This window comes from Dendrobates tinctorius, unplaced genomic scaffold (assembly GCF_039654945.1).
Source record: "Dendrobates tinctorius isolate UK_male_01 unplaced genomic scaffold, ASM3965494v1 ptg000219l, whole genome shotgun sequence".
NCBI classification, from domain to species: Eukaryota; Metazoa; Chordata; class Amphibia; order Anura; family Dendrobatidae; genus Dendrobates; species Dendrobates tinctorius.
In genome coordinates this window covers 2,634,093-2,658,736 of record NW_027361886.1, presented here as the reverse complement: position 1 = coordinate 2,658,736, position 24,644 = coordinate 2,634,093, and the positions used below count along the sequence as shown (strand labels likewise).

The 24,644-nt window shown below is 45.3% G+C and overlaps 2 protein-coding genes across 5 annotated transcripts in view; one reads left to right on the top strand and one right to left on the bottom strand.

The window, feature by feature from the left end:
- The window catches only part of ARMC6 (armadillo repeat containing 6), a 72,228-nt gene extending 62,275 nt beyond the window's left edge, over window positions 1–9,953 (bottom strand). The window contains exon 1 of one of the 3 annotated variants that reach the window (XM_073555110.1): window positions 9,758–9,953. In XM_073555110.1, coding sequence (XP_073411211.1) covers window positions 9,758–9,840 — 83 coding nt within the window. In that variant the 5' untranslated portion in view covers window positions 9,841–9,953. Of the gene's footprint in view, window positions 1–9,090; window positions 9,237–9,757 lie in introns of those variants that run through there. The other 2 variants (XM_073555111.1, XM_073555112.1) reach the window with 2 other exon arrangements.
- Window positions 9,945–24,644, top strand: part of SUGP2 (SURP and G-patch domain containing 2) — an 88,762-nt gene continuing 74,062 nt past the window's right edge. The window contains exon 1 of one of the 2 annotated variants that reach the window (XM_073555108.1): window positions 9,945–10,086. The gene's annotated coding sequence lies outside the window, so the exon portion shown is untranslated. Of the gene's footprint in view, window positions 10,087–10,142; window positions 10,348–24,644 lie in introns of those variants that run through there. The other variant, XM_073555109.1, reaches the window with a different exon arrangement.

Sequence of the window (24,644 nt, the reverse complement as noted above, 5' to 3'; positions counted from 1 at the left end):
CTGCTACACGCAGGTGCGATATCCTTACATCATCGCCTGATGTAAGTTCCCCAGCAGCGCGCACGGCGCATGCCCGAGAAATGTTTGCAGAGCTCAAGGTGCCGGTCACATAACGAGGAACAGAGGAGGCGGCGCATGGATGGCCTCTGTCATTTCCTATCACTATTAGGAAAGAGGTAACATCCTCCGACGTGAAATCGTGTGGGGTCACTAGAGAAAAAGTTGTGCAGGCACAACTTTCTTGTCCTCCTGAAAAAAAAACGGATTTCAACTGGATCCGATTTTTTTAACACTGAAGACTATGGAAAATGGATCCATTAAATAGCCATTTTTTTCACCCATCTCAAAAAGATCCATTTTTTCCTTACTGGATCAGTTTCAAATAGATGATTACTAGTGATGAGCGAACATACTCAGATAAGGTGTAATAATAATAATAATAATAATAATAATAATAAGTTATCCCATGCTCTGGTGCTAACAGTGTCTTCAGCGTGCTCTAACAATATGTTTGAGTCTCTGCGACTGCGCGTCTGTTGAACAGCTACAACACATGAAGGAATTGCAGAACAGATAATCCCTGCATGTGTTGCAGCTGTCAAACAGCTGTGAGACATGCCGGCGCGGGGACTCAAACATATTTTTCGCGCACACGAGCATGCTCTGATAACACCTTATCCCAGCACGTTCGCTCATCACTAATGATTTCTTAAACGTTCACATGTCCACTAGTAAATTTTAAATATTTACCACCTCCAGCAAGTAAAAAACGGATCCTTTTCAAATGAAAAAAAAATGGATAGTTAATTAACGGATCCGTTTTCCATAGACTTCAAACTTTAACAAAAATGGATACAGTTGAAATCTGTTTTTTTCAGGCAGACAAAAAAGTTTTCTCTGCACAAATTTTTTCTCAACATGTTGCTGCTGTTGGATCCATTCTGATGACTACTGGACATGTGAACTTCGCCTAAGGAGGATTGGGAATTGTTATGATTGAGTCACCGTAGGAGGCAAAAACAGAAATGCTAGCTAAGTCCTGAAAACCAGAGAAGTTGGCAACTATCGGATTGCAGACCCCTGAACCTATCAACACAACTAGCAGTAGCCGTGGGGGGTTCCTACGATGACCTAGACCCCTCGATCACAGCCGGAGAGATACATAGGCCTAAAGAAGGAAAGGGGAAATCTAACTGCCCCAGAGCAGACCCCAAAGCAATAGGCAGCCCCCCACATATAATGACGGTGAAGCAAGATGAAAACACTTACACAGACAGAAAGACAGGCTGAGCAAAGACTGGGCCCAAAAACTACCTAGATAGGAACGGATAGGAAGGCTGCTGTCTGCAATCTGCCAAAACCCTATCAGAGACAAAAGCCAAAAAGCTGATATAAAAATGGCCCTGAAGCAACTAAGCTTCAAAAACTAAATCAGCGCTCAGGTACATTCAGAAGACAGAGCTCATGGAACACTGCACACTCCAACAGGGAGTGGCAGAATCCAATAAGCAAGAAAAACAAAAACAAATCTTAAATGCAAAAGGCAAAACAGAAAACTTAGCTTTAGGAGAGCAGGAATCAGACTGGTGTCCAAGAGTCCACAGAGAAATCACCCGCAGGGCAGAAAGGGCGTAGGCTGCCTTAAATCCAGTCAGTGACTCCACTCAGCCAATCGTCTTCATTAGTCCCAGGTGTCTGATAATCAGGCTCACTACCTTCCTTCACTAGAATAGGGAGTTCACCAGGCCTCAGTGACGGAGGGGAAAATGAACTCACAACAGGGAATGTTATACACCCCATAGTTTGCCAGGCGATAAATATTGCATGGCAGCACTTAAAGAAGCTGTCCACTACTTCTTCTCATACCCCTCTCTTGGCCCTGATAATATAATAAAGCTTATACTCACCTCCCATGCCTGAGCTGTTCCCAAAGTGTCGGCACTCTATCTCCACGGTGCTTTAGTGTGATTGTTGTGACGCCGGCGCCCAATCAGCGCTGGCGTCACTCTCTCCACCTTCGGACGTTTTGAGCATAAAGAGGAAGCCAGACATCAGCTGCAGCCTGGCCTTCCTCTTCATGTTCAAAATGTCAGTAGGCAGAGACAGTGATGCCAGCGTCACATATCACAACGCACAAGCGCCGACACCGCGCGAACGGAGCCAGCACAGGAGGTGAGTATAGGTGTTATTTTATAGAGGTCAAACATTTGATCAAGAAGGGGCTGTCCTAGTAGTGGACAACCCTTTAATTCACTATACATATGACAGTAAAAACATCACTGGTTCATGGCTTTTCTCCCAGCATCTTCAATACAAAGCCATCCAAACACCTGAGCTGGACTATGAGCTGGGATATGCAAAGTGTAAAGGCCCCTTTACATTTAGCGATGCACCAGTGGTCCCGACCATGATGGTGCATCGCTAAATGGTCGCTAGTGAGTTGCCAAACAGGCAGATCTCACAGCGATGCAGCAGCGGTCGCACTTACCTTTCAGACGCGGCGAGTGTGACCGTCTTCCGCCTGCGTCCATGGCTTGCTCTTCGGCGCCAGCAGGAAGCCGACGACGAGAAATGGACCTGGCCGATCTCGCGTGATCAGCGATAGCCAGCGGGGGAGCCGGTCGGAGGTGAGTATCACATATAGCGAGATCGCTAGCGATATCGCTGCTGCGTCACAAAATCGGTGACGCTTTAGCGATATTGCGATGTGTAAAGCCCCCTTTAGAGCACGTTCACACGATGGCCATTTCACAGACAAAACCCAAGGAAAAAAACAAAATGAGTATATACCATGCAGCAAGTAAATAGTATGAGCATACATTACTCCATAAACCTATGTACCACAAGGTCACACTCCATACCTAGACAGGCAACACATACTCCAGATCAACAGGATCTAAAATATAGGAATGACTGAATTTATTTGAAAATAGACAATATTTTATTCAAAATTCATAACAACAAATAAAGAAGTTAAAAAAGGTGCAACAGGAGGCCCAGTAGAAGTGCAATTCAAACATAGAGAATCATTTTTAGCAACAGTATAGTCAGGATACAAAGACTGTACAGAGTAAACTAATCTTATAGCAGGAGACCTTAACTCCTTTCCGACATCAGGCATAATAGTACACCGATGTCGGACTCCCTCCCTTTGATGAGGGCTCCAGAGGTGAGCTCACATCTTTATCCGGGACATGTCAGCTGTTTTCAACAGCTGATATGTGCCCGAGATAGCCGCAGGTGGAACTGCTATCAACCTGCGGTTATTAACCTGTTAAATGCCGCTGTCAAACGCTGAAAATGGCATTTAACAAGCGCTTCCGGCAATCGCGCCAGAAATCCGCCCACCAGTGACCCGCGTCACATGATCGTTGGTCACTGGTTCGTTGGCATGACAGCCAGAGGTCTCCTGGAGACCTTTATGGCTGTCAGTGCCTGCTTACTTTGAGCGCCACCCGGTGGTCGGCGCTCATAGCAAGTGAGTAATTCTGCTATATAGAGGCGATCTGATCATTGCCTCTATGTAGAAGAGCCGATCGGGTTGTGGCAGCTTCTAGTCTCCCATGGAGACTATTGAAGCATGCCAAAAGTAAGAAAAAAAAAAAAAAGGGATTCAGAAATATAAACAAAATTTAAAAAAAATATATAAAAGTTCAAATCACCCCCCTTTCGCCTCATTCAAAAGAAAAAAATCAAACATACACATGTTTGGTATTTCCAAGTTCAGATTAGCCCGATCAATAAAAAAAATTTTTAAAAAAAGTTTTAACCTGATTGCTAAACGGTGTAGTGAGAAAAAAATTAAGTTTTTTTGGTCATTGCGACATTGCATTAAGATGCAATAACGGGCGATCAAAAGATCACATCTATCAGATTACCATGAATATGACAGGACCACTTGGTCCCTCCCTTTGTTCCCCATTCCCTCCCCCCACCCTCCCTTCCCCTCTTCCAATCTCCCTACCCTTCCCCATCATTGTTAAAATCCTTCAATAAAAATTATTTGGAAAAAAAAAAAAAAAAAAGATCACATCTGCACCAAAATGGTATCATTAAAAAAATTAAAAAAGTCAGCTCGGCACAAAAAATAAAAAGCCCTCACCCAAACGGAGATAAAAAAAAAAAAAAAAAAAACCTACACATGTTTGGTGTATGAACTTGTAATGACCTGGAGAATCATAATGGCAGGTCAGTTTTAGCATTTAGTGAATCTAGTAAAAAAGCCAAACAAAAACCAATGGTGTCGTTCAAAAGTACAACTTGTACCGCAAAAACAACCCCTCATATGGCCATATTGACGGAAAATTAAAAAAAAAAAAGTTATGGCTCTGGTAAGAAGGGGAGCGGAACCCGAAAAAAGCTCCGGGGGTTATTATAGATCAAATGAATAAAAAGTGCTTTAAATCGGGACTATTAGCATACAGTGGGGAAAAAAAGTATTTAGTCAGTCAGCAATAGTGCAAGTTCCACCACTTAAAAAGATGAGAGGCGTCTGTAATTTACATCATAGGTAGACCTCAACTATGGGAGACAAACTGAGAAAAAAAAAATCCAGAAAATCACATTGTCTGTTTTTTTTTCATTTTATTTGCATATTATGGTGGAAAATAAGTATTTGGTCAGAAACAAAATTTCATCTCAATACTTTGTGATATATCCTTTGTTGGCAATGACAGAGGTCAAACGTTTTCTGTAAGTCTTCACAAGGTTGCCACACACTGTTGTTGGTATGTTGGCCCATTCCTCCATGCAGATCTCCTCTAGAGCAGTGATGTTTTTGGCTTTTCGCTTGGCAACACGGACTTTCAACTCCCTCCAAAGGTTTTCTATAGGGTTGAGATCTGGAGACTGGCTAGGCCACTCCAGGACCTTGAATTGCTTCTTACGAAGCCACTCCTTCGTTGCCCTGGCGGTGTGCTTTGAATCATTGTCATGTTGAAAGACCCAGCCACGTTTCATCTTCAATGCCCTTGCTGATGGAAGGAGGTTTGCATTCAAAATCTCACGATACATGGCCCCATTCATTCTTTCATGTACCCGGATCAGTCGTCCTGGCCCCTTTGCAGTGAAACAGCCCCAAAGCATGATGTTTCCACCACCATGCTTTACAGTAGGTATGGTGTTTGATGGATGCAACTCAGTATTCTTTTTCCTCCAAACACGACAAGTTGTGTTTCTACCAAACAGTTCCAGTTTGGTTTCATCAGACCATAGGACATTCTCCCAAAACTCCTCTGGATCATCCAAATGCTCTCTAGCAAACTTCAGACGGGCCCGGACATGTACAGGCTTAAGCAGTGGGACACGTCTGGCACTGCAGGATCTGAGTCCATGGTGGCGTAGTGTGTTACTTATTGTAGGCCTTGTTACATTGGTCCAAGCTCTCTGCAGTTCATTCACTAGGTCCCCCCGCGTGGTTCTGGGATTTTTGTTCACCGTTCTTGTGATCATTCTGACCCCACGGGGTGGGATTTTGCGTGGAGCACCAGATCGAGGGAGATTATCAGTGGTCTTGTATGTCTTCCATTTTCTAATTATTGCTCCCACAGTTGATTTCTTCACTCCAAGCTGGTTGGCTATTGCAGATTCAGTCTTCCCAGCCTGGTGCAGGGCTACAATTTTGTTTCTGGTGTCCTTTGACAGCTCTTTGGTCTTCACCATAGTGGAGTTTGGAGTCAGACTGTTTGAGGGTGTGCACAGGTGTCTTTTTATACTGATAACAAGATTAAACAGGTGATATTACTACAGGTAATGAGTGGAGGAAAGAGGAGACTCTTAAAGAAGAAGTTACAGGTCTGTGAGAGCCAGAAATCTTGATTGCTTGTTTCTGACCAAATACTTATTTTCCACCATAATATGCAAATAAAATGAAAAAAAAAACAGACAATGTGATTTTCTGGATTTTTTTTTTCTCAGTTTGTCTCCCATAGTTGAGGTCTACCTATGATGTAAATTACAGACGCCTCTCATCTTTTTAAGTGGTGGAACTTGCACTATTGCTGAATGACTAAATACTTTTTTTCCCCACTGTATATGGACCTGTTTGCCTCAGCGCCTTTTGTTAGTGTGTTGGAGTCCACATGGTCATTTGTATTGTCATAAAGGTGCTTTAATGCACAAGTGCATATTGGCCTCTTCCTTTACTAATTACAATTGTACAGATACATGCTTGTATACCATATGGAGCGTTCCTAAGACATGAATACTAGGCTGGAATGTATATCTTTTACCTAATGTCAGAACAAGTGCTGGATCATCGCTGCGTCTCACTACCCCAACGCGCGTTTCGCCTATTATTCTTATGTGGCGATAATAATAATTCTTCTATATTTGTTGTTATGAATTTTGAATAAAATATTGTCTATTTACAAGTAAATAGTAGTAGTACATGGAAATAAGATAGGGTACTTAGTTAATGCTATTTTGATCAAATATGCATAAAATCCATCCCATTGGGACGGTCCTAACTGGTCTCTTGTATTAAAACCTTACCATGTGTGAACGACATCAATGTGAATAAGGGCAGAGCAGGACCGGGCCCGACTGAACGATCCATCCTTGGGAAGCTATACAGATTAAATGCTTAGCTAAGAAAGGGGGCAGGGGCACGCTCCTGTTTGTACAAAGTACAAGAGATGACAGCAAAACCAAAGAAATGAGTCGGACTATAAGCTGGTACATATACAAAGTGAAAGAGCTCGTTCACACTGTTGCCATTTCACAGACAAAACCCAAGAAAAAAAAAAAAAAAGAAGAGTGAGCATATACCATACAGCAAGTAAATGGTAAGAGTACATGTAAATTAAATAGGGTACTTAGTTAATGCTATTTTGAACAAAAAAGCATAAAAGCCTTCCCGATGGGCACACTTTCTCGAGGTGGGATGGCTTTTATGCCACAGGCACATAGGGCAGCGGGTGGGTAGAAGCAGCTGGAGACCCACCTGTCTGACTATTCTCCTGTGTAGCTTGGACCACAACGACTTCTTTCTCTGAAACCCCTCAGCATTTCCGAGTCGAAATCATACAGCCAGTGCCTGATACATGCTGCAGCACATATTAGCTGTCAAGTTCTCTTTACATTGAATTTTATTTCATCATTTTTCTTATCACTATAGTAAAGAGGCACTCCTCCCATGAAAGTTTGTATCCACATATCATATAGCACTCTGCTCATTTTGCCTTTCTACCCAGCAAATTCTTCTGTTTTCCCAATAGACCTACAGTATATCACACAATTACAAACTGCGGCGCTGAATCCTTCTAAATTCTATGTAGAAACAGGAGGACAATTTTCTCTATATGAGTCATAAGTCACTGCAAAAGTCAATGGTGGGGGGGAGCAGCTGGGTCAGGAGTGGAAGAGGGGACTGATATATGCAGGGACAAGAAACTTCCTGTTTCTACATAGAGCAGAGAAAAGAGAAGAATTAGCTGGGTAGAAGGAAAACTGAGAAATTGTAAGTACACAGTGCTATATAATATGATGACTGCAATATGTAGAGAGCATAAAAACTTTGATGGGAGGAGGAGTGCTGCATTAATTTTTTTTTTTTAATTTTCATGCTGACCAGTTGGCCTAATATTAGACTCCCATTTCTTATTCTTTCCATAGACATTAGCAACAATAGCCTGACCCAGACCACATAGAAGCATTATCTGAGCATGTCTAATCGAGACACAAGGTTATTATGATGGGAGGAGGAGGGCTGTAATGTCAAGTTAGGGTGGGATCACACCTGCGAGGAATACGGCTGAGTCTCGAATGTTAATACCCGACACTGCCGCCGGCACTCAGGAGTGGAGTGTGCGGCCCCATGTATTGCTATGCGGTCGCATGCTATGCGGTCGCATGCTCCGATCCGAGTGCCGGGTATTAGCATGCGAGACTTGACTGTATTCCTCGCATGTGTGATCCCCGCCTAAGGTCTGTTTCACACATCAGTTTCTTAGTGTCAGTTAAAATCTGCCAAAATGGCGGAAAGTGGATCCGTTGTTAACTGATGCCACCGGACTGTTTTTTTGACGGATCCGCCGAATGAAGAATTTTAAGGAGCCGCTGCCCGGGGGAGTTTGAGAGAGAGAGAGAATTTTTCTGTCCGCCAGAAATTATTTCAGGGTTAAATTTCTGCCTGACTTCATTCCTCCGGGCATGCGCACTATAAAAGTGCGGATCCTGCAGCACAAAAAAACGTTACATGGTCCGTCCAGGCATCTCGGCGGATGCAAAAAAATTGACGGATCCGCAAAAAAACGGATCCAACGGATGGCCATCCGTCAAGATCCGCCGGTAATGCAAATCAATGGGGAAAAAAAATGGCGGATCCGTTTTTTTTTTGCAAAAACGGCGGATTTTGACTGATGGTCAAAAACGGAAGTGTGAAACAGGCCTTAGACTGCTGATCGGCTACATGTAGGATGGTTGTTTGTCAGCCCGTAAGGACTTTCACTTCCAGGTGCCCAGAATGGTCGCAGACTTTAACAATGATGAGAATTTCCCTTTAACGCTTAGGCACCGTTTCCACACTTTTGGTGCTAGTGGCTCCTCCATATGCTTTGCATACAGCTAATCTTGTGCCGATAGTTGGGAGAAGCTGAGACAAAGCTAAGTGCAGCGAGTGTGGAAACAGTGGAGTCCTACAGGTATGAGCACATGGCAACAGGGGTTGTCCACTACTAGGACTCCCCCTTCTTTATCAAAATGCTTGACCCCCATCAAATAATAAAGTCTATACTCCCCTCCAGTGCTGGTGCTGTCGGCACTCATCCTCCGGGGCTCCCGCAAAGTTGTTGTGATCCTGTAGCCCAATCAGCGCTGTCGTCACTGTCACCGCCTTCGTACATTTTGAACATGAAGAGGAAGTCTGGCCTGCAGCTGCTCTCACTTCCTCTTCATGCTCAATTCAACAGGAGGTGGGGACAGTGACGCCAGCGCTGGGATCCCAAAAGCAGCACGGTTGCCCTGGTAGAACCAGTGCCGCCTCTGTGGGAACGTCACCAGCACGGGAGTATATAGGCTTTATCGGGCCAAGCGTGGGGTATGACAAGGAGCTGTCCAAGTGGTGGACAACTTCCCTAACCGCTGGCTTACCCACGTTGTTTTTCAAGCAGAATACACTACAGGAAAACACCAGCGGCGTCTTCACTGGCGTCTTGGCTTCTTTTTTCTATCTTATGTATAACACACTGGTGGCTTCTGAGTCGCCTGAATAATAGTCAGGTCACTTCTTTCAAAGCCTGAAACAGATACGAGAAGTTACAGAAGGCGACACAAACACACACCAAGTTGTGGCGTATATGTTCAGCCTTTTTTATGGCTTTTCCAGGCAGAATCCACCTGAAGAAGACTGTGCACGTACCCCAACAGTGACCACATTGTACACTGCTCGGATTCTGGAAGCGCCCAGGACAACCCCTTTAATGGCTGTACTGTAGATTTTGCTACGGATCGGAGGGCAGCGAGTCCTCAGTGTGTAACAGGACTGATATGGCTTAATAATCCGTAACAGCAGTTTGGGTGATCTCCCCCACGTCAATAATCCACTGTGGCTTCTCCGGTGAAACCCACAATGACTGAGCCACCATTACACAGGATGGAGACCCTCACCGGGTAAGCACAGCTAGCTGTACTCGACTGTTCCCTGCCCCCAGGATCACCACCGCCTCAGCAGTGCGCACTGTGTAAGGACGTCATTGCCCATTCACTGCTGGCCATGGTCAGCCGCACCGTCCCGGGTACAGTAAGCCCATGCATATACCTACACTGAGCACAGCTACGCGCACACTGTGCCGTCTCCAGGGGCCGGGCATACCAGCAACCACGGGCCGGAAGTGACGTCATCGCCGCCAGTTAAACCAGTCACTCGTTTTACGGCTTAACCGTATCTGAGTACTACGATAAACATTACGGCGGGGCTGCCGTACGTTATGTGGCTTCCTACAAGCACTTTGTAGTGTTGTCACAATCCTGCCCTTAATAACTATGTCTCTCACTGGACTACGTGCTACGTCATCACGTCCGCGCCAGTAATACGCGCCACTGCGCATGAGGAAGTGCTCGGTACGGCTGGAAGTGCGGCGCTGCCAGGTAAGGCTTTGTTTCTAGGCCTCGCTTCGTATTACTGGGTATTTAGGGGTTTCTCCCCAGCCCCTCTCGTGAGCAGCATACCGGTAGGGGCTGAAAGCTGTGCCCCCCACCAATTCGCGTTACCCGCGGCGATGCCGACACGGCTTTAACCCTTTAAGGGGTGTCCAGCCACATCGCCATGCGGGGTGTTGTCTCTTTCTGCAACGAGAGATCCAGCTTCTAGTGTGGAAATTCCTAAAGAAGGGAGCACTGTGACCCCAGGTATGGTGTGATTGGGATATGGGGGACGTGAAATGACTCTTCAGGCCGCCGTGATTTTTGCCATACCAATCTGGAAGAGGTGTTTTTTTTTTTTTTTTTAACCTTTTTCTAGAGGCTTAAAAAAATTGAGCTTTGTATAATCAAACAAACCACCCCGTAACATTTTTCTTTCTTTGCTTTTATTCTGCTGATGGAACTTTGCTTATATACAGTCTATTATTTATATCTATATTCTATAGGTATAATTATCTCTGCTGCTATAGACTTTAGTTTGTACAAAGCTGTGTGCCATTTTAATTTCTCTCCTCTGATGTGATCGCACTTCAGAGGAGAGAGAAATCCTCCCGATGGTTCTCAGCCATCGTGCTTCCCCTCAGGGTGCTGCCATCTTCTTCTGGGAAGAAAATGGCAGGCGCAGTGCACCCGTCGAGATCTGCCGGCCGGCACCAATAGGAAGATTTTTCCTATTTGTTCATTTTGGTCACTGTGATAGGGTCTATCACAGTGATCAAAATGAAAAAAATAACCCCCCCCTTTGTCACCCCCATAGGGAAAAATAATGAAATAAAGAAAATATACTTATTTTCATTTTACCATTTGGGTTACAGTTAGGGTTGGAATTAGGTTTTGGGGTGTGTTGAGGTTGGGAGTAGGGTTAGAGTTGTATTGGGGTTAGGTTCATTATGATAAGAGTTGAGATTAGGGTTGTGGTTAGGGGTGTGTTAGGGTTGAAGTTAGAATTGAGGGGTTTCCACTGTTTAGGCACATCAGTGGGTCTCCAAACACGACATGGCGTAACCATTGATTCCAGCCAATTTTGCATTCAAAAAGTCAAACAGCGCTCCCTCCCTTCTAAGCCCTGCCAGGCACCCAAACAGTGGTTTGGGGGCATCAGCGTACTCAGGACACTTTGCACACCAACTTTGGGGGTCTAATTTCTCCTGTTACCATTGTGAAAATAAAAATTTGGGGGCAAAAAGGTCATTTTTGTAACGAAAAATGATTTTTTATTTTCACGGCTTTGTTTTATAAACTTCTGTGAAGCACTTAAGGATTCACATCTAGATAAGCTCCTTGGGGGGAGAGGGGTCTAGTTTCCAAAATGGGGGTTACTTGTGGGGGGGGTTTCTACTGTTAAGGTACATCAGGGGCTCTCCAGACGAAACATGACACAGACCATTCCATCAAAGTCTGCATTCCAAAACGTCACTACTTCCCTTCCGAGCCCCGACGTGTGCTCAAACAGTTGTTTACCCCCACATATGGGGTATCAGCGTACTCAGGACAAATTCGACAACTTTTGGGGTCTAATTTCCCCTCTTACCCTATTGAAAATAAAAAATTTCAGGCGAAAAGATAGTTTTTGTGGAAAAAATGATTTTTTATTTTCACGGCTCTACGTTATAAACTTCTGTGAAGCACTTGAGGGTTCAAAGTGCTCACCACATATCTAGATAAGTTCCTTAATGGGTCTAGTTTCCAAAATTCTTTCACTTGTTGTCCCTTCCAAGCTCTGTCGTGCGCCCAAGCAGTGGTTTACCCCCACATATGGGGTATTGGCATATTCAGGAGACATTACACAACAAATTGTGGTTCATTTTCCCTTCATTTTCATTTTCCCACTTGTGAAAACAAAAAAACATTGGTTCTGAAGTAAAATGTAAAAAAAAAACAAACTTAAATGTTAATTTTTTCCTTCCACATTGCTTCAGTTCCTGTGAAGCACGTAAAGGGTTAACAAACTTCTTGAATGTGGTTTTGAGCACCTTGAGGGGTGCAGTTTTTAGAAAGGAGTCACTTTTGGGTATTTTTTTTTTTTTTTTTTAATAACCCCTCAAATTGACTTCAAATGTGATGTGGTCCCTAAAAAAAAAAAAATATGGTTTTGTAAATTTTGTTGTAAAAATGAGAAATCGCCGGTCAACTTTTAACCCTTATAACGTCCTAACAAAAAAAAAATTGTTTTCAAAATTTAGCTGATGTAAAGTAAACATGTGGAAAATGTTATTTATTAAGTATTTTGTGACATACAGTATCTCTCCGATTTGAGGGCATAAAAATTAAGTTTGAAAATTGTTTTTTTCGTGACATATGTTAGTGATAAAATTTCTTTGATATGACTTGCGTTTATGAAAAAACGGAAACATGGTGAATTTTTACAATCTCAGAATCAGCGGGATCCGTTAAAGCGTTCCAGAGCTATAACCTCATAAAGTGACAGTGGTCAGAATTGTAAAAATTGGCCTGGTCATTAAAGGGAATCTGTCGCCTATTATTTCGTATATTTGCGTCCTTTTCACGGTGCGCCGAGCGCAACCAAACTGCAGCAGGTTGCGTTTGGCGCTGGTCGGCGCACCGTCAAAAGGACGCATGCGCCGCCAAACGCATACTGCGCACGGCCTGCGCCCCCAGTGATAAAGATAGAGGACGCACACAGCGTCATGCGCCGGTAGGCGGAGCTACCGGCAGGGGCGGGGCTTAGTGGCGGCCGTGCGCAGGCCGTCACTGCGCTCAAAAGCGCAAATGTGAAACTAGCCTTACATCAGGGATTATCTACAGCATTACAGAATGCTGTAGATAAGCCCCTGATGGTGGTGGCCGCATCTTATATACAAAAAAATAGGTGAGATTCCCTTTAAGCTGCAAGTTGGCTCCATCACTAAGGGGTTAAAGCATGGCACACCAACAAGAAACAAAACACAGCAATAAAAGGCATGTAAAGAAAACCCCACAATAACGCAAGCAACCTAATTGAAATGATGGGTGCAGAAATTCTACAACATCAAAAATGCACCAAAAGCTCATCGTGTGAACATAGCCTCAGGGTATGTGCATACAGAAGCTTTTATTTTTTTTTTTTTTTTTTGAGTTTTTGGAGCACAAAGGGAGTGGAAACTCTTCAAATCCTCCTCAGTCAAAAGGCTCATTGTGCACATACCTTAAACGTACAGTATGTGGACACAGTGTTTTTTTTTTTGTTTTTTTTTTCCTCAGGTGGATTTTGTCTGGAACGAAACCTGAAAAGCTGTCTATAAGCTCTAAAAACAATGAACATATGAACTGTAATACACTGTGTATATGTTCCATCTTCTATAACTTCGTTTAACTATGTCGGGCTTCAAAAGTGACATGGCTAAAACAACTCATCTGGCAATTCATCCGTCGGCTTCCTATGGAATCCACCACTAATTTATGTTTAGAATTGACTGAAACACATACTGGAGTTTGCTATAAATTAATATATACACTACCGTTCAAAAGTTTAGGGTCACTTAGAAATTTCCTTATTTTTGAAAGAAAAGCAGTTTTTTCCAATGAAGTTAACATTAAATGATTCAGAAATACTCTTTACATTGTTAATGTGTTAAATGACTATTCTAGCTGCAAACGTCTAGTTTGTAATACAATATCTTCATAGGTGTATAAAGGCCCATTTCCAACAACCCTCAATCCAGTGTTCTTATGGTACTTTGTGTTTGCTAACTGTGAAAGAAGGGTAATGGATGGTTAGAATACCCTTGAAAACCCTTGTGCAAGTATGTTAGCACAGCTGTTATGAATGGGTCACCGAGGAGAAAAAAGCAAAACAAGCTAAGTCACAGAAAACTAAAGAGGTTGGTAACCATGCAGATTGCAGATCCCTGATCTTACCACACAACTAGCAGTAGCCGTGGAGCGTGCCTGCGATGTTCCTAGATGCCTCGTCACGGCCGGAGGACTAAATAAGCCTAAAGCAAGAAAAGGGAAAACTAACTGCCCCAGAGCAGACCCCAAAGGAATAGATAGCCCCCACACATGTATTGACGGTGAAACAAGATGAAGGCACAAACACAGGCAGGAAAATAGGCTGAGCAAATGATGGGGCCCAAACTAACTAGACAGGAAAGGAGAGACACTGTCTGAAACCTGCAAAAAACCCTACAAAAATAATGTCCAACACTTCTTATAGCAAAATTAACCCTGAAGTCACTAGACTTCTCCCACTATATCAGCACTCTGAAATATTCTGAGACAGAGCAAAAAGAGACCGAACTAGTAAGGGACAAAAAGCCAATTAGCAAAATACTGATAAATAAGAGTGGAAATTCAGCACAGCCCCAGCAGGGGCTGGCTGACCACACCCAAAAACTGAATAGACCAACAAAATCAAGTGTGAACATGAGCAGAAAAGCTTAGCTTTAGATGACTGGAACAGAGCTGAAAACCAAGAGCAGACAAGCCAGAAGGAATCACCAGCAACTGAATAGGGCGTCGCCTGTCTTAAATCCAATCTGAAACTCCTGAGATCCAATCGTCATTCTCAGGTGGCAGATCTCCACCGATCAAATCAGCCTCTCTGCCTCCTGTTACCACCAGAGGGAGTCTGGAAGGAGAACTCACAACTGGTGAACCAGAGAATGAACTCGCACAACACACAGCTGAAAACAGTTTGGCTGATTAGAGAAGCTATAAATCTGACCTTCTTTTGAGCTAGTTGAGAATCTGGAGCATTACATTTGTTGGTTCCATTAAACTCTCAAAGTGGCCAGAAAAAAAAGAACTTTATTCAGTCGCCATGACAGCACCACGAGAGAGGGGATCCGCCCTTCAGGGACAGGAAACCTACAGACATAAAAAGGGCGGCCCTCTGCCGCTTCAGTTGGTTTCCTGTCCCTGACAGGGGATCCCTGCAGACATACCTCAGAGATGGAGCGTTCCAGGATCACGGAGGCCCAGGCCTGGCGGCCGACTAAGGCAGCGGGGGTCCCCTGCCTCGGCCTGACCAGGGCCGTGGAAGCGCCGCACGGCAGGGGAACTGTTGGTGCAGGCGGTGTGGCTGTAGGTGGCCTCCAGGGGGAGCGTCCACTACAGGGAGCCAGCGCCGGTACCGGGTAAGTGGGCCCGGCTCCCTCTCTTCTCCCCGCCGGGCCCGGGGGGGGGCGTGGGCGCTGTCCCCTCCGCCCGGCGATGCCCGGGTGCGTCTGCGCCGTGGCCGGCGCCCACTTCCGCTCCATGGGGCGGCCGATGGCGTGCAGGCGCGTGCTGATGACGCGGCTGGTCGCGCCGGTCGGGCTCCTCAGGCCGCTGCCTTGGCGTCACATGTGTGCGCCTCTGGAGGGAGAGGCGGAGGCGGCGAGCGCGCGTACACCGTCCGGTGTGCTGATTGGGCGGGGGGGGGCGCGCCGCGCCGGCCCCTACCGGGGGGGAGGGGAGGACGCTGGAGCGCACGAAGGGTACTCGGCGCTCATGGAAGGCACCTGTGAGCCCCAGAGGGGGCGGTGCCATGGCTACTTAAGTGACCCAGGCAGTGGGAGAGCTGCTTCTGGCCCTGTATTAGCCCATAATGGCGTCGCAGGAACAGCCAGAGCCTCTGGAGGAGACGTAGCCTCAGTCATCAGAGAAACCAGAAGTATAGGTCCACTCAGAAGGCGAGACCGGAGAAATCCATGAGCCGTAAGAGTTTGGCGGCTCCGATGACCCCCCCCCAAAACTCGGCACTGCGCTGTCGTAAGCCTGGGTAAGTGGACTATGAGAAAGTTCAGTGGGTGATGATCTGTTCCCCTTATGTTCCGTCTCTCCTGTTCTGCCAGGGGAAAAAGTGTTCAGGAAAAAGCAAACACAGACAGTGTGCCGAGTGCGGAGTCCCCCTCCCGGACGGTCAGGAGAGGAAACTCTGTAGACCCTGTATTAACCGCCTGGTCTCGGAAGAGACAGCTGACTTCTCCAGTATAAGGGAGATAGTCAGGCAGGAAGTCAGGGGGTCAGTTAGATCCCTATCTCCGGCAAAATCTAGGGGAAGATCACCGATCCTGGTCTCCGACAGTGACTCACAGGAGCTAAGATCAGATTCACCATCATCTTCCTCGTCATCGGATACCAGATCAGGACGTTCTTGTTTCCCACTGGAGCAGGTCAATCACCTGGTAAAAGCAGTGAATACCACAATGGGAATTGAGGTAACTCCAGCGGAGAAGTCAGTTCAAGACTCTGTTTCGGGGGTTGGACCGGAAAAATCGAAGGTCATTCCCTCTAATAGATAAGGTCAGTGCTCTTATCACAAGAGAATGGAAGAAACCTGAGAGAAAGGGCTCCCTACCTCCGGCCTTTAAAAGAAGATATCCATTCGAGGAAACAGATTCTACATCATGGGACAAAGCCCCAAAACTGGATGCGGCTATAGCAAAGGCCTGCCAAAAGACTTCCCTTCCCTTTGAGGATCTGGGTAGCTTTAAAAGACCCCCTGGATAGGAAGGTGGACGCGTTCCTTAAGGGAACCTGGGAGGCAGCAGCTGGAGCCCTTCGGCCAGCAATTGTGGCCACATGCACCGCCAGATCCTTAACAGTTTGGTTAGACCAGCTGGAAGAACAAATTAGAAATGAGGTCCCAAGACAAGACATCCTTTCCTCCCTCTCAACAGCTCAGGGAGCAGCAGCCTTCCTTTCTGATGCCTGTGCGGATTCGGTGAAATTAGCAGCCCGATCCGCGGCCCCCTCTAATGCTGCCCGCAGGGCCTTGTGGCTTAAGTGTTGGTCGGGTGATATGCAGGCCAGATCTAAATTATGTGGCATCCCGTGTGAAGGGGTTTACCTGTTTGGCAAGGTTCTGGACGAATTGCTGGAAAAGGCAGGCGATAGCAAGAAACGCTTCCCATATTTGGGTAGACCGCCTTTCAGAAGAGGCTCTTACAGGAGGTGGTTTGATCGAAGGAGATCTTCCAGAGAGGGACCCAGATATGATGCCAGGAAAAGAGGTAGGGGGTATATGTTTAACACCCCTCGAGACCGCAACGAGCCCAAATGACTGTCAGGACCAGGTGGGAGGAAGGTTGCTGTCCTTCTACCCAGCCTGGTTGCGGATCTCCAATAGTCCTTGGATTCGGAGCATCATTAGAACAGGACTAAGATTTGAGTTCCAGCAGTCTCCGGTTGACAAGTTTGTCCTAACTCCCATCCGTTCTTCGTCCACAGAGCAGAAGGCGCTGGAAGCGGAGATCTACGACCTTCTCCGGAAAGGGGTATTGATTAGAGCCCCTGAGCTACAAAGAGGTAAGGGGTTTTACTCCCCCCCCCCCCCCCCCCCCTTTCTAGTCACGAAGCCGGATGGCTCTTACCGCACCATAATCAATCTCAAATGCCTTAATAAATTTATTAAAATCTTTTCTTTCAAAATGGAGTCTGTAAAATCGGCGATTAAATTACTGTTTGGTGGGTGCTTTATGGTAGTCCTAGACCTTAGACGCCTATTATCATATCCCGATACATACAGATCATTAGCGATTCCTAAAGGTAGCCATCTCACGGGGGGACAGATAAGGCTAGTTTCACACTAGCGTTTTGGAGCGCAGCGACGGCCTGCGCACGGCCGCCGCTAAGCCCAGCCCCCTGCCGCGCCCCCGCCGGTAGCTCCGCCCACCGGCGCATGACGCTGCATGCGCCCTGCGTCCCCTATCTTTATCACAGAGGGAGCAGGCCGTGCGCAGTATGCGTTTGGCGGCGCATGCGCCTTTTTGACGGTGCGCCGACGCAACCAAAATGCAGCAGGTTGCGTTTGGCGCAGGTCGGCGCATCGTCAAAAGGACGCATGCGCCGCCAAACGCATACTGCGCACGGCCTGCGCCCCCTGTGATAAAGAGAGAGGACGCATGCAGCGTCATGCACCGGTGGGCGGAGCTACCGGCGGGCGCGGCAGGGGGCGGGGCTTAGCGACGGCCGTGCGCAGGCCATCGCTGCGCTCCAAAACGCTAGTGTGAAACTAGCCTAAGCCATTTTCAGTATACATCACTTTCCTTTTGGAGTGGCAGTGGCACCCCGGGTCTTTACAAAATTAATGGCGGCGGTCATGGCCCATCTGCACGAGCAGAACATCCTAGTAATTCCCTATCTAGACGATCTCCTGATTGTGGGGAACTCGGAGTCTCATTGTACCTCCCAATTAGGGAAAGTAATAGCCAGCCTCCAAGATGTCGGTTGGATCATTAACTTTAAAAAATCACGACTACGACCCACGAAAATACAACAGTTCCTAGGCCTTACCATAGACTCTGACTTACAGGAGTGTCGGTTACCAGAGTCTAAAGTTCTGAAAACCCAGTATCAGATTCGTAGGGTAATGGATAATCCATCAGTTACCCTTAGAGGGGATATGTCACTTTTAGGCTCGCTTACGGCATGCATCCCAGCAGTTCTCTGGGCACAACTCCACACAAGAACCCTACAGTGGGACATCTTACACAACACCCATCAGCTGGAGGGTTGCCTCGAGGCTAGGGTCACCTTATCTAACGTCACTATTCAGTCCCTTCACTGGTGGTCCCTAAGTTCGAACCTGCATAGAGGTGTTCCTTGGATTAACAGAATCTCCCGAATTATAACCACGGATGCTAGCCCCACGGGTTGGGGGGCCATATGGGGGATAACTGAGTCCAGGGAATGTGGTCTCCCACCGAACGAGGTTTCTCTTCTAACCTTAAAAAATTGCTAGCGGTAGAGCGGGCGGTAAATGCTTTCCTTGTGTCCTTACAGGGCGAACACGTCAGACTATTCTCAGACAACCAGGTAACTGTAGCCTACATTAACCACCAGGGGGGAACCCGGTCGAGGCCCTTAATGGATGTAGCAAATCGTATTTTCCAGATCGCCGAGCTGCACCTCCTATCCCTCACAGCTCTACACATAAAGGGAAAACAAAATCTAACAGCCGACTTCTTAAGTCGCAACAGGCTCAATCAGGGAGACTGGACACTAAAAAAGGCCATCTTCGGACAGATTGTACACAGGTGGGGGCTTTCAGAGATAGACTTGTTCGCCAGTAGAAAGAACAGTCAACTCCCTCTATTCTGCTCTCTGGATCCCAGAGAAAACCCGTACGCGGTGGACGCTTTCCTGGTTCGGTGGAGCTTCAGCCTAGCATATGCTTTCCCCCCTCTGAATCTGATTCCAATGGTGCTAAGGAAAATCCGAGAGGACAGGGCCAGTGTTATTTTGATAGCCCCGTTCTGGCCCAGGTCGTCATGGTTTCCTTGGCTGAGGAAAATGTCTGTGTCCCAGCCATGGATTCTCCCCGAGCTCCCGGATCTTCTATCCCAGGGTCCAGTATACCACCCACGAGTCTCCAACCTACATCTAGCAGCATGGAGTTTGAGGGGGAGCTGTTAAGAGGAAGAGGGTTTTCCCGCGGGCTAGTTAATACCCTCCTAAAAAGCAGGAAAGTCTCCACAACAAATATTTATGCTAGAATCTGGAAAAGGTTTTTGGCAGTGTCAGGAGCAAAAGTCGGTCAGAAAATTCGAATTGATCAGACTCTAGAATTTCTTCAGAAAGGGTTGGAGATAGGTCTAGCCACAAATACACTTAGAGTCCAGGTTTTGGCGCTAGGGGCCTTTTACAACTGTAATTTAGTGAGCAATTACTGGGTGGCAAGATTCATTAAAGCAGCATCAAGATCCAGACCCATCATTAAAGACAGGCTGGTCCCATGGGACCTGAACTTGGTCTTATCAGCACTGACAGAGCCCCCCTTTGAGCCTATTGATTCCATTCCCATAAAGATCCTGTCATTCAAAACTGCCCTGTTGGTTGCCCTAACATCGGCCAGGAGGTTTAGTGACCTGCAAGCCCTCTCTAGAATACTACCATACACCCAGTTTGGGGAAGATGGGGTCACCTTAAAGCCAGACCCCTTATATCTACCCAAAGTCGCCTCGAAATTCCACAGACTTCAAGAAATAGTCCTCCCATCCTTTTACCCGAACCCCTCTAACCGGTCCGAGCAGAAGCTCCATTCCCTTGATGTGAGACGGTGCCTTCATAGTTATATTTCGGCCACAGAGCCATGGAAAAGGGACAATGCCCTATTTGTATCTTTTCAGGGAGCTAGAAAAGGACTTAGTGTCCAAGAACACCCTAGCTAGGTGGATTAGGGAGGCTATCTCTTTAGCTTATACAGCAGGTGGGCTGGAGATTCCGGAAGGCATAAGAGCGCACTCTACTCGGGCCAAGGCAGCATCCTGGGCAGAGAGATCGGAAGTCTCCATCGAGGATATATGTAATGCGGCCACATGGTCCTCTCCATCAACTTTTTTCAACCACTATAGATTAGATTTGGGTGAGTCAGCTGATCTCACGTTCGGGAGAAAGGTGCTTGAGGCAGCTATCGATCCCTAGAGTTCTCTTCATCTCTGTAAATCTCTCATGGTGCTGTCATGGCGACTGAATAAATGCTCAGCTACTTACCGGTAGCTGTGTTTTTAAGGAGTCCATGACAACACCTTCACATTCCCTCCCTCTGCTTTCACATATTGGGTCAGCACCTTTACTTTATTTAAAAAATTAGTCACAGTAGTAGAGACATGTAGTTGACTGTACGTATTTAAGTTGCTACTAACCAGGGAGGTCCTCTCATGCTCTGTAATCCAACTAAAGCGGGAGAGAGGGCCGCCCTTTTTTCTGTAGGTTTCCTGTCCCTAAAGGGCGGATCCCCTCTCTCGTGGTGCTGTCATGGGCTCCTGAAAAACACCGCTACCGGTAAGTAGCTGAGCATTTCATGTGAAACTCGACAGTCTATTCTTGTTCTTAGAAATGAAGGCTATTCCATGCTTGAAATTGCCAAGAAACCAAAGATTTCCTACAACGGTGTGTACTACTCCCTTCAGAGGAGAGCACAAACAGGCTCTAACCAGAGTAGAAAGAGAAGTGGGAGGTCCCGCTGTGCAACAAGACAAGTACATTAGAGTCTTAAGTTTGAGAAATCGCCTCACAGGTCCTCAACTGGCAGCTTCATTAAATAGTACAAGCAAAGCGCCAGTGTCAACATCTACAGTGAAGCGGCGACTCCGGGATGCTGGCTTTCAGGGCGGAGTGGCAAAGAAAAAGCCATATCTGAGACTGGCTCATAAAAGGAAATGATTGATATGGGCAAAATAACAGACATTGGACAGAGGAAGATTGGTAAAAAGTGTTATGGACAGACAAATCCAAGTTTGAGGTGTTTGGATCACACAGAAGAACATTTGTGAGACGCAAAGCAACTGAAATGATGCTAGAAGAGTGCCTGACGCCATCTGTCAAGCATAGTGGAGGTAATGTGATGGTCTGGGGTTGCTTTGGTGCTGGTAAAGTGGGACATTTGTACAAGGTAAAGGGGATTTTGAATAAGTAAGGCTATCACTCCATTTTGCAACGCCATGGGGTGAAATTTCTCCAGATTACCTCAGAAAATTAACTGCTAGAATGCCAAAGGTCTGCAATGCTGGAATTGCTGCAAAGGGAGCATTCTTTAATGAAAGCAAAGTTTGAAGGAGAAAATTATTTCAAATAAAAAATCTTTTTTTCGAACCTTGTCAATGTCTGGACTAGATTTTAAATTCATTTGGCAATTCATTTGATTAATAAAAGTATGAGTTTTCATGGAAAACACAATTGTCTGTCTGGGTGACCCCAAACTTTTGAACGGTAGTGTATACACACCCAAATCTAAAGTGAAATACACGAAGTGTCTGTGGTGTATATTTAGCAAGCAAATGAATGGCAGACCATTCGGAAACTTAAAGTGTACCAATAAAGAAGAAACCGAACATGTGGACTGGAAATATATAAAGACAATAAAATAGATTTAAAATACCTTTATTAATACAAAGATTAGTAAAATAATATATGGTAATAGATAGCAAGGGTGTCTGCACAAAAATTGTTAAAATATTGTTGCACCATAATCTAGAGAAAAATATATTGCATATACAGATTGTATAACTACAGCCAAAAACATAGCCACTAAGTAAAAAATGTACAGTACAGACCAAACGTTTGGACACACCGTCTCATTCAAGGAGTTTTCTTTATTTTCATGACTATGAAAATTGTAGATTCACTCTGAAGGCATCACAACTATGAATTAACACATGTAGAATTATATAATTAACAAAAAAGTGTGAACCAACTGAAAATATGTCTTGTATTCTAGGTTCTTCAAAGTAGCCACCTTTTGCTTTGATTACTGCTTTGCACACTCTTGACATTCTCTTGATGAGCTTCAAGAGGTAGTCACTGGAAATGGTCTTCCAACAGTCTTGAAGGAGTTCCCAGAGATGCTTAGCACTTGCTGGCCCTTTTGCCTTCACTCTGCGGTCCAGCTGACCCCAAACCATCTCGATTGGGTTCAGGTCTGGTGACTGTGGAGGCCAGGTCATCTGGCGTAGCACCTCCTCACTCTCATTCTTGGTCAAATAAACCTTACACAGTCTGGAGGTGTGTTTGGGGTCATTGTCCTGTTGAAAAATAAATGGTGGTCCAACTAAATGCAAACCGGATGGAATAGCATGCCATTGCAAGATGCTGTGGTAGCCATGCTGGTTCAGTATGCCTTCAATTTTGAATAAATCTCCAACAGTGTCACCAGCAAAGCACCCCCACACCATGACACCTCTTCCTCCATGCTTCACGGTGGGAACCAGGCATGTAGAGTCCATCCGTTCACCTTTTCTGCATCGCACAAAGACACGGTGGTTGTAACCAAAAATATCAAATTTGGACTCATCAGACCAAAGCACAGATTTCCACTTGTCTAATGTCCATTCCTTGTGTTCTTTAGCCCAAACAAGTCTCTTCTGCTTGTTGCCTGTCCTTAGCAGTGGTTTCCTAGCAGCTATTTTACCATGAAGGCCTGCTGCACAAAGTCTCCTCTTAACAGTTATTGTAGAGATTTGTGTGCTGCTAGAACTCTGTGTGACATTGACCTGGTCTCTAGTCTAAGCTGCTGTTAACCTGCGATTTCTGAGGCTGGTTATTCGGATAAACTTATCCTCCGCAGCAGAGGTGACTCTTGGTTTTCCTTTCCTGGGGTGGTCCTCATGTGAGCCAGTTTCTTTGTAGCGCTTGATGGTTTTTGCCACTGCACTTGGATACTTTCAAATTTTTCCCAATTTTTTCGGACTGACTGACCTTCATTTCTTAAAGTAATGATGGCCACTCGTTTTTCTTTACTTGGCTGCTTTTTTTCTTGCCATAATACAAATTCTAACAGTCTATTCAGTAGGACTATCAGCTGTGTATCCACCAGACTTCAACACAACACAACTGATGGTCCCAACCCCATTTATAAGGCAAGAAATCCCACTTATTAAACCTGACAGGGCACACCTGTGAAGTGAAAACCATTTCCGGTGACTACCTCTTGAAGCTCATCAAGAGAATGCCAAGAGTGTGAAAAGCAGTAATCAAAGCAAAAGGTGGCTACTTTGAAGAACCTAGAATATAAGACACACAGTATTTTCAGTTGTTTCACACTTTTTTGCTAATTAATTCCACATGTGTTCATAGTTTTGATGCCTTCAGAGTGAATCTACAATTTTCATAGTCATGAAAATAAAGAAAACTCTTTGAATGAGGTGTGTCCAAACTTTTGGTCTGTACTGTATATATTAATCCATGTTAAAAATCTGATTGTATTTGTTATTTAGTCATTTAAAGACAAAGAAAAAATACCCAGAAAAAAAGGGAAAGTGCAAGGTGTATATATAATATAATTATCACAATAGTGAAAATATGCAGTCAGTATAGGTATCCAGATTTTGATACAGAGAATGCCACAATAATATACAAATTATAATTTCAAAAGTGACCAGTAATATAACATAGCGTGCATTTTATTAAAGTCATAAGGCTGTGCCACTAATAGAGCAAAAGGAGAACAATAGTGATGAATAAATATCTGGAGGGTGATGGCTGACAGTGTGAAACACACCCCGACGAGTATTTCGGATCGCAGTCCTTCGTCAGGGGTCCCTGACAAATATATTTTTCTCTAGATTGTGGTAGAACATTTTAACAATTTTTGTTCTATTACCGTGTATTATATTTTTTTTACTAATCTTTGTATTAATAAAGGTATTTTAAGGCTATGTGCACACAGTGCGAATCATCCCGCGGATTTTTCCGCGCTGATTTGACTAAATCCGCAGGTCAAATGACCCTGCATTTTTCCTCCGGATTTCTTCCTGTTTTTTCGCGGTTTTCCACCTGCGGATTTGTAGAATGGAGCAGGTGGAAAACTGCACAAAAGTCACATGCTGCTTTTTTTTTTTTTTTTTACCGCGAAAAAAACCGCAGCATGTGCACAGCGGCGTTTTTTTTTTTTTTTTTTTACATAGGCTTTAATGGTACTGCACATCACCTGCAGATCCGCAGCAGAATTCGCACCGTGCGCACAGGGCCTAAATCTATTTTATTGTCCTTATGTATTTCCAGTCCATATGTTATGTTTTACACTATGTATAGAATTGAAAGTCACTGTAAAAATATTACTTCAAGATAAACATAGCTGG